Source organism: Plectropomus leopardus, chromosome 2 (genome assembly GCF_026936395.1).
Source record: "Plectropomus leopardus strain MGB_pleo_1.0 chromosome 2, ASM2693639v1, whole genome shotgun sequence".
In the NCBI taxonomy this organism is placed as follows: Eukaryota; Metazoa; Chordata; class Actinopteri; order Perciformes; family Serranidae; genus Plectropomus; species Plectropomus leopardus.
Window position 1 is genome coordinate 9549181 of NC_142177.1, and position 16184 is coordinate 9565364.

Below are 16184 nucleotides of genomic sequence, written 5' to 3' on the forward strand. Positions count from 1 at the left end.
GCATAGCAACCCCTGTAATTCATGACTTTTGGTTTGTTGTCACTCAAAATTTTCACTGGCCCCAAAACTGGCCACCCAAATGAAAAATTCCCTCTGTTGAGTTTCACAATGTCTGGTGACACCTTTGCTAAGTCATACTGGTTGATTACCTTGGTCGGGAAATAACGACTTGTCTTGAATTGTTTGAGAAAGGCAGACATAAAGAAGGTCGAGAAGAACAAGATGGTAGACCAGAAGAGAACATCTGGGGTGTAGGGGCCATGGTGGCCACAAGCCGTCCCAACGAAGTGGCCCTGCAGACTGATACACTCCTGCAGAGATTCACAGAGGTTACATAAGAACAAATTTGTCTCAGTTGACTCAAGAAAAAATAGATCTAAAGAATGTTTTATCTAAATGATCTGACAGACAACAGAGTCTACAAAGCTTAAAGAAAAAACACAATACAGAAGAAACGAGGAGCCTTTGGTGTCCTCAGTCACACACACACAGCAGTAAAAGGTTAATCGATTGAGTGTCCTTGTCAGTGTTTGCAAAGGTCCTTAAGAGAGGTTAGCTGCTCAAGGGAAGGTGAGGGGGTTAGTTGAATGTTAACAAAAGTAAACACGTCGGAGCAAATGCAGTGTGTCCTCTCATGTGGAAGTCACACTGAGATTAGGCGTGAAAGCGCGTGTGTGTGTGTGTGTGTGTGTGTGTGTGTGTGTGTGTGTGTGTGTGTGTGTTTCCACATAGTTACGTTACCTTGACAGTAAGGTTGGTCCAGGGTACAGCAGAGGGTGTGATGTTTTTCTCGCTCCACAGTTCTAAGGTTTTGTTACTGGGGTTATCAGGCTCTGCACACCTACAGCTACACAGACAGCACAACACATGAAAAATCTGTATTTTTTTTCTTACAAAATAACTTACATTAAAATGATGGGCTTGCATGCTCACTTAGATAAGGCCAGACATAAAGACAGCTGCACGCAAGGATGTGATCTGAAGGCTTGCAGAGGAGAGCAGAAAAGAGGAGACAACAAGGGCGAAGCCAGAAAGAGAGGAGATGCTTCAAGAAATAACGATGGTTATATAGTATTAGCCATGGATTCCCCCAGCTTAGCAGCACGGTGTAACCACTGTGACCTGCTTTTGTCCTGCCTTCAGCACAGTGTCATACCACACAGGGAGCATTTCAGAAGCAGAGTGTTTTGCCTACCCGATTTTGTAGACCTGCAAATTTTGTTGATATAGTCATTTTACCTTGATATATATGTGCTTGTACCATAAATAAGTAGGCTATGTCATGATGTGCACAAGTGTTTCCAGCTGCCTCTCTGTCAGCTTCGCTAAACTTGTATTAAATTAAGGCTCTTGTGTCTATTTTGCAAGTTTTGGTGTTGCTTTTTGTTGTTGGCTTTGGACGCTGGAAGGGTGTAGCTGTGATTTGCTCATCAGCATGAGGAATTCAACTCACCAGTCTGTAAACTCTCCTTTGCCGACTTCTAGATAGCCAGCTGCTAGCTAACCAGGTGGAGGCTTTCCACTGTAAACAACAGTAAACATCGAGGAAAGACTGAGAATTAATGGGAACCAGCGACATTCAACCTGATGACTCTCTCTATATATACTGACCTAGGAGAGCAGAGGACTCTAGTGAGAGCAGGAGAAGGAGGTATGTGCTTTGCAGTAAATAAGGACTGGTGTCTCGGTTGGAATGTGAGGTGCTGTCCTGTTCCTGCTGTGGGTCATTGCTATATGCTGTTCAAAGACTTTATTCGGAAGAGCAACCATATGGCCAACATGTTGAGGTCCGGATGTGGTGACAGTTAAATCATTACCCAACCAGAGGTCATTGATCACCAGACCCATGAGGAATCAAGGACAATTATAAAGCAGCAGCCAACAATGTAAGAAGACACAACTAAAGACTACATTACAGTGCACAAGTTATGAAGCTGATGGGATCACATTTCACAAAAGTTATTGATTGATCTGTAGTTAATTACTTTTTTCTCTTTCTGTTTCAATTCATTGTTTTTATTTCATACTTTGTTTTGCTGTAGCCAAGTTAAAAGTCTAGTACTGAATGACATGCATCAAAGATTTGTTGTTGTCTTTTAGTTGTTAAAATACATTCATCCTCATAATTGTTCTCTGTTTATTGTTTATTTTGAAAATTGACCAGAAGATGCAGTTCCACTTCTTGCTTGGAAGGATTTGCCCTAGGCAACATATTGCAACTCCATCAGAAATAAACTTTGTCTATAATTTTCAATGGAGCAGAGTCTAAAGACTTTTCTGAGAAGCTTTTGAAACGTGCTGCAGTCTGTCTGGTGGAATCACAAACATTGTCTACAGTAACTCTGATTAGATCCAGCAACTATGTTGCAGCTGTAATGCGGAAGCTGTCCCACTGGAATCCAGTGGTTAGAGAAGAACAATGCACAGAAAAAAACAATGAACAATGAAAAATCTACCAGGTGAGCCAGCAGAATGAACATTTGGTTACTCACTACGCCATTGTGAGTTTGTCCAGATCGCTGTGTGCATTGAAGGGGTAGACTTCTCCCAGGTGGAAGAGCTTCTCCAAGGCCTCGTAGATAAAAATCAGGCAGATAAGGGCTGCAAAGGCCTCCTCTGTGAACCGAGTGATGTAGCACACCAGAGAGCTAGCATCAGTGGCAACCAACACCAAACACAGCAGGGCCGTCCACAGTCCAATGCAAGTCCTCAGCGACAGATAGGACAGGCCGTAGTCCCTGATGTGAAGGGAAAGGAGACGAATGACGGGGATAATATAATCTGTCAGCAAAGGACTGCGGTGCTGATAATGAAAATGTCACCGTTGTTGTAATACGTACTTGCAGAACTTGAAGAGGATTTTCTCAAAAACCAGCACAGGACCTGTGCTGCCCAGAATGGTGAGGGGTTGACCAGCAAACACAGAGTAGGCTACTCCAGTCATAGATGCACCGAGTAAAGACTCTATGGCACTCTACAACACATAGTGGAAACAGTGTATGTCTTGTATGCAGTAGCATCTGCACTGTTCATAGTGTAATTATAATGCAGTATGTGACTTTGTCTGCGTGTGTGTGTGCTCTTACAATGCGTCCCTCTGTCGCCTCCCCCAGCAGTCCTCCAAAGGTAATGACAGGAGACATGCAGGCACAGTAGAGGAAGAGGAAGGAGGCCACACACTGGAGGCTTAGACCATCCTTAAAGTCACTCAGATAGAACGGAGCTTTCCTCTTGATGTCCAATATAAGTCCGCCAAACAACCTGGTCACAGCACACAACAAAAGAAGATAGGTGCCCAAAGTTCAGAACACAATTTGGTTAAGAGATTTTGAATTGATACATCGTAAAACCACAGATCGGTGTGTTTGATAGAGTTCTCTGTTGCACCTGTATTTACACCTATCAGTGATGTCACAGTATCCAGAAGTACATTTCTACATCACTTCATCATGGTGAAAAGTTAAACCACAGGAAGTCTGAAAAAACATTTTTTTCAGGGAATGTTACTTGGTTTTGGTGTGTTTGTCTTTCAGGCAATCACATTTGGGCTGTCACTTGCTTGTCTCACCTCAGCTCCTCACTAATCCAAATTTAGATTTGATTGCCCCAGGAACTGTCAAACACGGTGGACAGTGCTATCTTAGCCTCAGGCTTTCACACATCCCTGCAGTGAGCATAACAAGTGCTAAAACTAAGGCCAGTGTACAGGGTGGAGGGCTCTGGGGCTCTAGCCCTAAATATTTTGACAAGTCTTTTAGGTTTTTAAAATACCTTCAACTTTGTTTCATTCACATAATAACCTATGCAGACATTGTTTATCCTACTGTGTTATTTCGCTAGGACATCTATATAAGTGGATAGATATTCTTTTGCTGACCTAAAATTCAATTCAGAGTATTGAAGACCATATTTGCTGGGCATCATTGGAGATCTTCAATTCACAGTCAGAGCAGCTCAGATTATTATGGCATGGATTTAAAGGTCCCATGTCATGCTAATTTGCAGGCTCATATTTATATGTGGGCTTTCTACTAGAACATAATTACATTTTCCAAAAGACATATTTTTTTCTCACACTCTCTGAATATACCTGCTCTCTGTTTTACCCTCTGAAACACTCTATTTCAGTGCCTGTCTCTTTAAGTTCCCCACTCCTGAAAACCCAGTCTGCTTTCATTGCTCAGCATTTCCGGCTCTTTCACATCTGCGCTCTCGATGTCTTTGCGCCATCATTACAGCTTGGAATGACTGTCACAACACTGTAGCAGCAGTTTCTGTTTTATATAGAACTGCGACATCACAACTTCCTGTAAATCCTGACGGCTCATTTAAAGTCAGTTTCTGAATACTGATTGTGTGCATTCCTCTTTGGATTGAGTGGTTTTTACACTTCTCACAGTATTTATAAAGCACCTATAGAGAACCTCAGTAATGAGTCCTAAAATCTGTTTCATTTCAGCACCTCCAGTTCCTGGATCTCAAAGTCAATGGATTTTTTGAATGGGTTTTTGGTTACAAGCTTTAAATTAGATCTGTGGTTAACATTAGCTTAAGAGATTTTCACATTTTGTTCTACGACATAAAATACGTCAGTAAGTACTACACTTGCAAACTTTAAAGCTTTTATTTGTCTTGAAAAAGACAGTTGCTAACAAGTGGCTAAATGACACACGTCATCAAGCCTAGCTGTGCTGAACACGGCTTTACATTCTCTTAGCGGTGGTGACACAACTGTAGTGTAGTTCATTTTAACCTAGAAATAGCCTTTTACATCTGGTGATTAGATTTAGGCTTAAAAAAAATAAGTATCATAAATGTTTGTTTGTTGTCTTATTTTCTGCAATGATTCAAACTCCAAAGTAAAAATCCCATAGGCTTTTTGATGAGGGAAGCAGGGCGACGTAAGCTTCTGGGTTGGCCTACAGAAAAAACATCTTTGCTGGGGCACTCTGTACCTTTTATAAAGAAAGAAATTATGGAAGTCTGACTCTTACAATATGGGACCTTTTTATATTGATAAGATGTATCACATAAACATGAACTCTACTCCAGCTGTCACAGTCTGCTGTGTCCTGATGCTTTGAGACCTTTGGGAAGACTGGACTAAGTGTTGAGACTTATTTCAGTTGCCGTCATTAGTTTGTCTTTGTCTTCACTTGGAAGACTTGTATTTAAGCCCTGGTTTTCAGTTCAGTTTTTGTTGGAGCCTTGACTTGGTTGTGTGATGTTCAGTTGCAGTTTCATTGACATAAAAAGTGGTCTTTTAAGTTCCCTGTGAACTGCAGTCTCTGCATTTGGGTCAACCAGCTCTGCATCTCACACAGCGCATTAAAGCAAAATAGGTTAATGTATATGTGTGTTTAAGTAATGCTGTGTATGCCAAATTTCTACCCCTCCCCTGTTATGTTACTTAAAAATAGTAACATCAGACCACTTTGCCTCTCTAAGTGGCAAGTATAGAATTTAGTCATCCATAATGTTTGTTGTGTTGTGTTTCAGAATAATTAAGAGAACAATGAGATACTAAGGGTGTGTTCAGAGTGCCGAAGCGCTCTCTGGCACAAACTTAGAGCACTGTTGGAATGTACCATAGAACGCTCCTTGTTTTTTTTTTTAAACAACAGCTCTCTTATTTAACTATAGAGCATCAGATTAAATTTATGAATGAACCCCAAATAGGATGTAGGCTTTACGGGATGATTTTTTTGGAAACTGTCATGTTTTCCCGCAAATGAAATACAGACATTCTATTATCTCAGAATAGTGCATAAAGCTGCCATAAATGGGAAAGAAATCTCCCCAGGGGAGCATGACTCCATACCTTCCAAAGTTTGGGCTGAATCTTTACATCTGGCTCTGCCCCTCGCTTAATCTTTTTTTTTCAGAGAAGTTTTTTTTTTTTTTTTTATGACAGCATATCATCATATTCACATTTTGTGGGTGATAACATCTTTGTTTTTGACACCTAAATTTAGCCTCTATATTTTTTCCATGTATTAAAGACGCCGATACTGAGGCAACAAGCTTGTACAATCAGTCTGAATTACCTTCCAGTTCTCTGCAGCTCCGGCCCGTGGTGCTCTGCATGTAGTTCTTCCTCTACTTGGCAGACTGTGCCATTAGGGACTCCTGGCATCTTTCTTTTCTCCTGTAGACACCCAATAACAGTTCAAGAACAGACAACAGACACCCATCTTGGTTAAACTGCACCTAATCAAAGTTGTAGCTAAAATTCAAACCCAAAAAATAAATTTCTGTGACATCATAGCTGTGTACCTGAGAGGGGACATTCTTTGGGGGCTCGATGCGGATCGAGGGGTCCCACTCTCCTGGCGGTAGGACCGTCACCTGGTCCAGGAATTCATCTATCCCAGCCAGCAGGTCACCTCTGTCCTTTGCCTTATAAGCTACATCATGGAAGATCTGGTCCAGACAAAAGTGAGGGACAGAGGAAACTTAACCACCTGGCTTTGCACCACAGATCCAGAGATTTTATTTGTTCAGTGAAGGTTTATGAAATTAAACTTTAATCAACAAAGCTAATAAAAAAAAATTGATCACACCTGCTAATAAGTCTTAGCACAGTTTCAGGAAGCTAACCAGTACCATTTGTTTTGGGCATGTCCAAAAGTAAATGCCTTTTTGCAAAAGATTTATTTAGGATTAGCGACTATTTTGGTGACAACAGTTAAATTTAAGTGGGATGAGCTCCTTTTTGGACTTTTACTTTCAACGCCTACAAATATTAAAACCAAATACTTAATTGGAATACTGAGTTTAACTGCTAGAAAAGCAATTTCAAGGAAATAGCTTCAGCCAGATGCCCCATCTATAGAGATCTGGTATGATATCATTTATAAAAATCTTTGCAATGGAAAGAATTGCTTTTTAAAGAGGCTTCGGGAATTTTAGCAAATTTGGAAAAAGTGAAAAATGTATATTCCCTATATGGCCTTCCTTTGTTAAAATAAGCGCTTTAATTGCATTTTGATTTATGTCAAATTCAAAGCACCCCATGTTCTATGTTTGTTCTATTTGTGTTTCTACCTGGTTATAAAAAAAAAGACAGGGAAGAAAAACGGTTCACTCTGTAAATGCACTTAACTGACGATGACTGTGTGACTGTTGCTAGTAAGTGAAACCAAATAAAGAAAAACAAAAAGATTTTAATTAACAGAGCATTTGTACCTCATCCGTCATGATGGTCGCCATAGAGCGTCCAATTTCGTGGTATTGCTGAGCTTTTCCATCTGGGCCCAGGAGAATGAAGAGGAACCTGACATTTGTCAGCAGATGATTTAGAATATGTAAATCATCCTGTGATTATAGACTCCACATAATTAGATGTTATGACTAAACCATTGTTTGTGTTGCCGTCTACCTGGTTGGTATGGGGACCTCAGTGAGTCCGGTGAGCAACACAGCCGGAGAGAGGCGGACAAAGGCCACAATTGGCCTTTCTAGGAAGTCCAGTTCTCCTACCAGTACATTAGAGGCCTCTGCACCTTCTGGAATCTTCTTCATGAAGTGCATGTCCACCTGGTGAAACAAATCAAAAGTCAAGGTCAGTTAAAAATACATTAAAAAATACTTCATACCTACAGAGGCAATTATTATATTTTTTTTAGCATTCTGTAACTTTAGAACTAACAGTGCTAACGGAAATGCCTTCGCCCACCACAGGTGCAGCCTAATGCCAGAGAACCGGAGCTAGCATTTCAGTGCTTGGGGTATTATATCCACTCGAAATCTCTGGTGGAATTAATGGCTAAATGGAAGCTTTTATCTGTGTCCTGTGTGGCTCTTCTTATCAGTCTTTGCAGTGATGTGCTGCTGCTGCGGGATGCACTTTGAACAAGTGTAGTTCTCCTGTTATTTCACAGGGGGCACTCTGTGACCTAGTTGATGACGTTGACAGCACACCAGACATTGATTACAGATCTTAGCGGGATGCTACAGAACATCATGCGCAGAGCTGATGTCCCCGTACAACCAAAAAAAGATCTTAAGCTGTCAGATGTGTTATTTATATCTACCCTTTCGGAAAGTCATAGTCTATTGTCTTCACAGCGCCAATCCATGTGAGTAAACAGTGTGCACTGAGAAACTGCACACATTTAATAAAGGGAAAACTGCTTGTTTACCTTGCTGAGGTCGACTTGGGTGCTGTCCTGTCCGCCACCATTCTTAGCGGGCTCTACAGCTGGAGGAGGCTGTGGAGATGTGGCTGACCCTGTTAGACAGCAAAAATGTGGGTGGGCATATGTGTGTGTATGTGTGTTTGAAAGAGAGAGAATCAGGGTTAGTGCATATATCTAAAAATCTATGATGGCAGAAATGCTTAGCTGCCAATATAGCCCATTTGCTTGGAACCGTTTTTGGCAGTCTGTCCCTGAAAGCATAAGTGCCACTGCTCAGAGATCAAGCTTGTCTACGGGTCTGTCTGTTACTTAATCTTGTTGCTTTTAGTCTCCTCCTGCCTACTTTAATTCCCCAGTGTTTCTCCACCAATCATTCTGATCGAAAAATGAATAGTAATCTTATTTTCAAGAAGAGCTGTCTTTGACTAAAGATGTTATAATTCAACTCATATTTCTTCAGACCTTAAAGGAATATTTCACCTCCAAAAGGATCATTTGTGTGCCAGTTGCTCACCCCATGTTACACTGAATGTAAGAAAAACACTTTGTTTATCTCACATGCCTCCACAATGAACAAAGAATCCAAAAAGGGAGAAATCTCTTGATATTGTGGGCAATAATTAGCGACAGCAAAACTATATCAAGACATGCATTTACACACTCTCACATAACTCCTGACATACCAAGTCTCGTTTATCCAGTGGTATGCTCAGTTCTTCCCAAACACATGTATTTTTGCTAAAACACTTGTGCTTCTTATGCAGGGGTGTTTTTTTTTTTATTATGTGTTTGGGAAGTACTGAGCATACCACTGGATAAATAAAATCTGGATTATACTGCATGAGTTGTGTGAAAATTTGTATTCTAAAGTTTTGATATAGTTTCTTGCTATTAAATGTAAACTGTTACTTTTCTCCATTTTTGGATTCTTCGTTCACCATGGAGGCATGTGAGAAGTTTCCTTACAAATTCAAGGTAGCACGATGTGAGTCATTGATATAAAAATGATGGATTTGAGGGTAAAGTATTTCTGTAAACTAAGTCTGTCCCTAGACAATGTATTTCTGCATTCCATTCATACCAAGATGTATTAATGCTAAATTTAATGTGTGTTTGTTGTAACTTAAAACCCACCGGTCAGATGGGGCTCTGACTGTTTGCGGGTTCCCTCAGCGATGGAGCGCACGATGGGGATCAGGTTCTTTTTCTTCTCGTTCTGGTGGTGGTGTCTCTTCAGCAGAGCCTCTCGCACCTTCACTCTCACAATGTCGTCAAGCTCTTTGGACGCCTCCTGGTGGTCCAGCACCATGTCTGCAACACGGCAAAGAACATGCGCACATGCATCAGACAGCTTTTATTTGTGCTGTATGTATTTATTTTGTGTCATTCTAACCACAGTCATAATCCATTTATAATCAATAAGCTCTACACAAACACACACACACACACACACACACACACACACACACACACACACACACACAAAACAACCCTAGCACAGTGCTGAGCAGAAAGCGTGTGTTGGCATTGGTTGGTCAATAAGTGTCCAACATATCAGGCCGTGTGGGACTGCAGAGAATAATCCCCATCTCTTTATCTCTCTCACTCCTTTCCTCCCTCTCCCAGTCTTTTCTTTTTTAACTGACTTGCTGAGTCAGCATGGGATCTTTCCTTCCTTATTTATTTCCTTCCATCCTCCACGGTCAGTCAAAGTGTCTGCTGGACACACACACACACACAAACACGCACACACACACTGCAGTGGCTGCATTCATTCTGAGCACACTTCAAGGCCAGCGCCAATGTGTCGAGCTCAGCGCCATTATAATCAGCCATGTTAATGAGGACAGCGACAAGAGAAATGGCTGAAATTAAATCAAACCCACAAATGGCACATCTAACACAGCCTCCACTCGCACTCTATAGACTTGAGACGGATCGCGTTCCTTCTAATTTAAGACTGCAGCAACAGCTCCGCCTCCTCTTCTTCCGCTATCACTTGACTGGTAGCCATCAGTTACTCATGTCACAATGAGATACATTCAGTAATATCTGTCATGTTCAAAGAACTAGTGCATGGATTATTAGTTATGCTTTTTATGCAACTTGAAGCTTTTTGTGTTACATTCTCTTGGTGTCAGTTTGCCATACTTCCAAAAATAAACACTTAAAGAATGAAGGAGTTTTTTTTTTTTTTTGTCTGTTTTTTCTATCATCTTGGCTCCTGTTTGGAGTCCAGGTGTTGCTGGCAGGAATCACATGGAGAGGAGAGGGAAGTGAGAGGAGCAGTGGAGAGCTTAAGAAGAGGGAGGCAGGCAACAAGGCCAGTCAGGGTGTAAACCTGTCATAATGTGACCAAGAGGAAGGTTGACTGATGGAGCAACTTGAACCATGTGATCTTGTATGTGTGTGGTGGATAGGCAGTGGCGAGGAGTGTGCTGAAACCAGTATGTTTGTGTGTGTGATTGTTTGTTTGAATTTGTATACATCATTTATTTATCAGGCAGATTTAAAAATGTGGTCATGCACTCACTCATGGACCTACGTGGTCTGTACTTATCCAATCATGTGCTTGCATGCAAATTACAGGTGCGTAGTTAATTGCGTACATGCAAATGAGAAGCAGCTTTATGTAATTATGGATTTGAATGCAAATCAGATTCAGCAGAAGTTTAGCAGCCACGCAGCTCAATGGCACAAACCGAGCCTTTCTGTTGAGCTCGTTACATCTAAATAAAGTCATTTAGAGTTTTCTGCAATAGATAACTGCTTGTGTGATTCTGCATCCAGCTCAATGATGATGCTCCCCTGCAGGCCTGTGCTGTCCGTGTTTCTCCTCTCAGGAGGATAAATCGATTTATAGCAGACATCCAGCGGGCATCTCGGCTGAGATATACAGCCTGTTTTATATCAGTGGATGTAATATTTACTGAAGGACAGCAACAAGAAGAGACTTTATAGGGAAGGAAATACAAAGGCGGGAAATTGTGGTATCATATATCCATTTGAAGAAGCGACAGCAGTCACTTACAGCAATGATAAAAACTGATTTCTCACAGTGACTTTATGAAAAATCATTCAGGCAGAGCTTGTCTTTTTTTTCTCCAGGAATAGATAGCGCTCTGGTACTGAGATATTAATATGTGTCAGTTGGAAAGATTCTCACCTGCTATCTCCTCAATGCTGTCGGCACGCATGTCAAGCAACACGCTGCCATTGATGATGCAGCTGCGGAGCTCAAACAGGCTGTGGAGGGAGAGAGTAGCGACGTAGGGCTTGCTCCACCTCTCCCCTCCATCCTCCACGTCTTCCTCAAACTTCAGCCACCTGAGATGTGAGGATGGACAAAAAGTTTGTAATTAAGAAGTAACTGTAAGGCATTCATATTTTATCTTTAATATTAAAAAAAATCACAGTTTATTTCTATTATAGCCATTTTTTCTATGATTCAGTCCTCATTAATGAATTACTATGATTACATAACAAATATGTGAGATTGTTGTCTCACATGTTAAATGCCATTGGAGAAAAGAATTCAAGTTGTATTCTTTGCAGACTAACAAAAAGAACTAACAATATGGGAGATTTAGCATAAATCCTTGTCTCTGATGGGGTTATTCCTACATGTGATTAGTATGCTGGCCAACATTGGCAAATGTGCTACAACTGCCCAAAACAAATTCCATCAGGAGAAATGTGTTTCAGATTTCAGAAACGATGCCAACTCTTTTTTTTTTTTTTAAAAAAAAAGGAAATCCACAAAAAATATAACAGAAACGTGCTGCAATTGAAAAAGCCTGCTGCAGACAGCCAAAAAATACATAAACAGAAAACACACAGCAAATACAGAAACAATGTAAAGACAAAAACACAAAACCCTCAAAGAACAAACGCAACAAAAAAACACTGCATATGTAGCCAACACAACAGAGGTTCTCCAGGCCTCTAGGAGGAGCGCTACGTGGAACAGCTCAATTTTGACCCAAGAGACCAGATGAGTGTTTGTTTTTGAAACGGAAAGAAAAGTGGAGTAAAGAGGTGTCATAACTGGATAAACTTGACAAAAAATGGTATGTATTCTTTTCCATATTTGTCTTTAGTCTTTACAATATTATAAAGAGCAACAGATTTATGTAGCTCTTTATAAGGTGTCTGTGTTTTTGACTTTGCAGTGTTTCTGCATTTGTAGCATGTTTGCTGTTTGTGTATTTGTTTCGGCTCTCTGCAGCCACTGTAGCTAAACCATATGTTGTTCCTAAAGTGTTATTCTATGATTCGCTGTAGGTTAAGGTGTTTTGCTTGATGAACATGTCTTATTCTTTACACTAAGTGGAGAACATTTTACTCCCATACTGTGTCTTTAGTGTAATTGTTAAAGGTCTGATCGATGCAGAGCCACATCAGCTCAGTGCAGACAGGAAGAAGGGGAGCATTAAACCTTAAAAGGAAAGATGTCTCCCATCCCACACAAACATCAGCGTTAGATCTTTGACACTGTGGTTTACACCATTTCCTCTCAGGGAGGATGCTTTTAACGTGAATATCAACCGTGTAACATGAGGGAAGACATTAAGAAAGTGAACCTGGCAGCATGAATGAGATCAGAGCAGTGTTTTCGTGTCACTCCTCTCTTCAGAGCCTTTGAGCAAACCGACCAAAAAATGATCCACTAAGCTTTAAATGTAACTACCACTCTCTCGTCGGAACAATTCAGCTGTAGAGCTGCCGGGCTGTCAGAAGCTTTATTGCCAAGCATTGTTGCCAACAGCTCCCAGAGGAGATCCTGACCTGGCTGTTTCCTTCCACTCAGCATCCTTGCCATCCTTCACGCAGATTTCATCCAGCTCAGTGAACAGCTCGTGGGCCACATGTTCGGCATCCTCCTCTGTGCCCAGGATGAACTGGACCCGTTGGGATGGCGTGTCTGATGAGGCGAGAGGATGTGAGGGAGGAATGAGAGGTGAGCTGTGCTTCTCAAAGGACTTTCACCAGCATACACAACACTGCTTCCTTTGTCAGAACATGTCTTTTTAAAGACTTCTGAGTCCATACACACACACACACACACACACACACACACACACACACACACACACAAATCCATGCACACGCATACAGCATGCTGACTAGTTCTTGCTCTTTGGATGCTAATTAGCGGGCTTGTCAATTTTAGCCTGAAGTGATGTATGTGTGTGTGCACGTGTGTGAAGTGCCCCCTGTATTGATGAGCTCTGTTTGACAACTACTCCCTCCTCTCTGGGAATCAGGTTTGCAAGTATCCATGCATGTTCTCCACTGAGCCGTGACCAATTGTCTGTTTTTCTTACCATCTCTCTCTCTGTGACCGATAAATGCTTAGATGAGCCTAAAAAATACTTTCATTTCAAAAGAATCCTGAGCAGAGGTTCTGTGTGTGTGTGTGTGTGTGTGTGTGTGTGTGTGTTACCATGAATGGAGGTGGTTGTCTCACTTTCCCCGCTTTGTTGTGTTGCGATGCTTCCTGCCCTTCTGTCTCTCTTGCGATGGCGAGAGCCGTGGGCCTTGTGGTGACGGTGGCTCTGCCTGGGCATCCGAACCCCCACAAACAGAGTCCTGTGACCTGAGAAAAAGGCGAGAGAAGGAGATTTTAGTCATGCTTTTGTAAGCAGTGTGTGGTCACATTATGTGATTTACCTTTGTATATTTTCTGCAGCTTTTATGTGTATATTGGTACAGAGGAGCTGTGTGAGTTCCTGTTTTTTCATTGAAGTTTAGGGGTGTAATTGCTCCTGCCAGCTGTGGTATTTAATGATTATCTTTTTCCATTTTGCTATCAGATTAGTATTCAACATGGGTTAGTGTAAGCCATTCTTTCAGCAATCTTATTTGCTAACATTGCACTTAGTAAAGGAATGCTTTCCCACAAAATTATCATTTGTATATCATTTACTCACCCCATGTTACGTTGTGTTCTTGAAGAACACTTTGTTATTTTTTCACACCTCCATGGTGAACAAAGAACCCAAAAACGAGGACTATCCTTGTCGAAATAGAGTCAAAGAGAGCTGCATTTAACAACTAAATCAAAACATCCCAGGTGGTCTGAATGAGGGAAGAGGTTTAAAGCGCTTCAAGCACCTCACACGAAATAACAGGTGTATCCAGTGCTCTCAAAGGTGGGCAATCTTGTATCAGGAGACTTCAGAGATTCAGTCCAAAGTACACTGGAGCATGTGGACTTGAAACAACAAACTTCATTAGGGGACTAATGTTTCTAATGAAGTTTGTGTGCTCCAGCACAATTTAGACCCAATTTCTAAGTCGTGCAGTGCAGGCATGTGGGAAAAACTAACCTCATGAATTCAGCATAACATTGGGTGATTAACTGATGTATAAATGGTTATTTTGTGGGTGAAGTATTCTTTTAAAGCTCTAAGAAGTAGACCAAAGGAACTTGGAGAAAATATGTTTTATTTTTAATTGAGGACACTAAAGTTTAGAGCCCTATCTTTTAATCCCTCTTCACACATGATTGTGTTCCTGCATCCCCAATTAACACCATCATTTATTTTGCAGATGAAACAACAGAGATCAGGCTGATCTCCAACAGCGATAATACAGCCTACAGAGCGGAGATGCAGAACCCGGCGACACCTGTTCATCAATGCAACAAAGACGAAGATGCTAATCATCAATGCTGACAGTTCACAGAATGAGGAGTACACTCAGGACAGCATGGAGTGTGTCCAGCTTTAGATTTCTGGGCGGACACACACTGCTTCGGTCAAAAAAAGCACAGGAAAGAAAGTTTTTTATGAGGATGTTGGAAAAACAGCTGGTCTGCCTAAACAGATGCTGGTGACCTTTTATAACACAGAGAGCATCTTAACATCCTGCATCTCTCTGTGGTATCTCAGAGGCACAGCAGCCGATAGGAAAGCTCATCAGCGGGTCGTCTCCAGAGCATAGAAGATCACTGGGATACAGGTCTAATCCCTGGAGGAGATCCGCAGCACACACTGCCTCAGAAAAGCCACCAGCATCTGTAGGGACCCCACACAGCCATTCCACCGTCTGTTTGAACTCCTTCCACCTGGCAGACATTAAAAGGCCTTCTATGTTTGCACCTCCAGACTGAAAAAAAGTCCTTTCCCTTTAGCTATAACAGCACTAAATTCAGCCCACTAGTTGCCCCCCGTAATGACTGGCACAATTGATTTTATTGCAACACAGAGAGTGCACTGTGTGTTCTGTTTGCACTGTTTTGGTTACGTTGTGATTATGTGACCTGGTAATGGGTTTATGGCAAGAAGTGTACAGAGGAAAATACAGTGTAAAGTACTGAAATATCGCTGAATAATTTCTGGCAAAAATAAGAGAAGGAAGCATGTTGCTTGTCTCATGTTTTCATGTTAAAAAAAAATTGCATTCTGACTCCAGTATTCACACCAGTGGCCTATTATGCTTTTATAAACATACGTAGTGTCATGATTTACTGTAATATAAATACAGAAACATTTGAATCATTTAAGTGCAATTAAATTACTGTTCAACAGATCATTGAAAGGAAAAAAATATCAAGGTGATACTAATGCCTTGAAAGATTTTGCAGTGTTCAGTGATTGCAACTAGGAGAAAACAGAGTAGATAAATAAAGAGTATTGATAAGGAATCTGATATGGAATGAAGCTTTTTTTTTTTTACTATTGTACTGTTCTTTTACTGCTTATCCTGTACCTCATATCTGCTGTAACAATGCAAATTTCCCCACTGTGGGACTAATAAAGGAGTATCTTATCTTATCTTTATCTTTATGTTATCTTAATTTTTATCTTAATTTGAGATGAGCCTCGGGCCTTCCCAAACTGTCTATATGATAAGGAAGTCTTGCAAAACCAAAAAGTCTTGGCAAGTTGTATTGCAGAAGGTTGCAACTTGAAGTTTTTATTTTGGTGTCATTATACAAAAAAATCTGTTAACCTTTCTCATACTGTAATTAAATAGGACCGGGAGAAAAGTAGATTTCAGCGCCTCCTCTTGGCTCTGTTTTCAGGCTTAAGAAAT

At 41.1% G+C, this 16184-nt stretch overlaps 2 protein-coding genes across 7 annotated transcripts in view; one reads left to right on the forward strand and one right to left on the reverse strand.

Annotated features, from left to right (window-relative positions):
• The window catches only part of LOC148190147 (uncharacterized), a 57122-nt gene extending 41187 nt beyond the window's left edge, over positions 1-15935 (forward strand). Inside the window, exons 5-6 of one of the 5 annotated variants that reach the window (XR_015777900.1) lie at positions 12910-13101; positions 14697-15935. The gene's annotated coding sequence lies outside the window, so the exon portion shown is untranslated. Of the gene's footprint in view, positions 1-1485; positions 2254-12909; positions 13102-14696 lie in introns of those variants that run through there. The other 4 variants (XR_015777901.1, XR_015777902.1, XM_088084196.1 and 1 more) reach the window with 4 other exon arrangements.
• The window catches only part of slc4a8 (solute carrier family 4 member 8), a 39246-nt gene that overhangs the window by 8239 nt on the left and 14823 nt on the right, over positions 1-16184 (reverse strand). For both annotated transcript variants that reach the window (XM_088084169.1, XM_042499838.2), the window contains exons 3-16: positions 13588-13740; positions 12930-13065; positions 11308-11468; positions 9276-9452; positions 8145-8233; positions 7382-7539; positions 7189-7276; positions 6277-6423; positions 6048-6148; positions 3087-3261; positions 2841-2974; positions 2493-2738; positions 742-847; positions 150-311 (exon numbers count right to left, since the gene is read on the reverse strand). In XM_088084169.1, the coding sequence (XP_087940295.1) occupies positions 150-311; positions 742-847; positions 2493-2738; positions 2841-2974; positions 3087-3261; positions 6048-6148; positions 6277-6423; positions 7189-7276; positions 7382-7539; positions 8145-8233; positions 9276-9452; positions 11308-11468; positions 12930-13065; positions 13588-13740 (2033 nt within the window). The remainder of the gene's footprint in view (positions 1-149; positions 312-741; positions 848-2492; positions 2739-2840; positions 2975-3086; positions 3262-6047; positions 6149-6276; positions 6424-7188; positions 7277-7381; positions 7540-8144; positions 8234-9275; positions 9453-11307; positions 11469-12929; positions 13066-13587; positions 13741-16184) is intronic.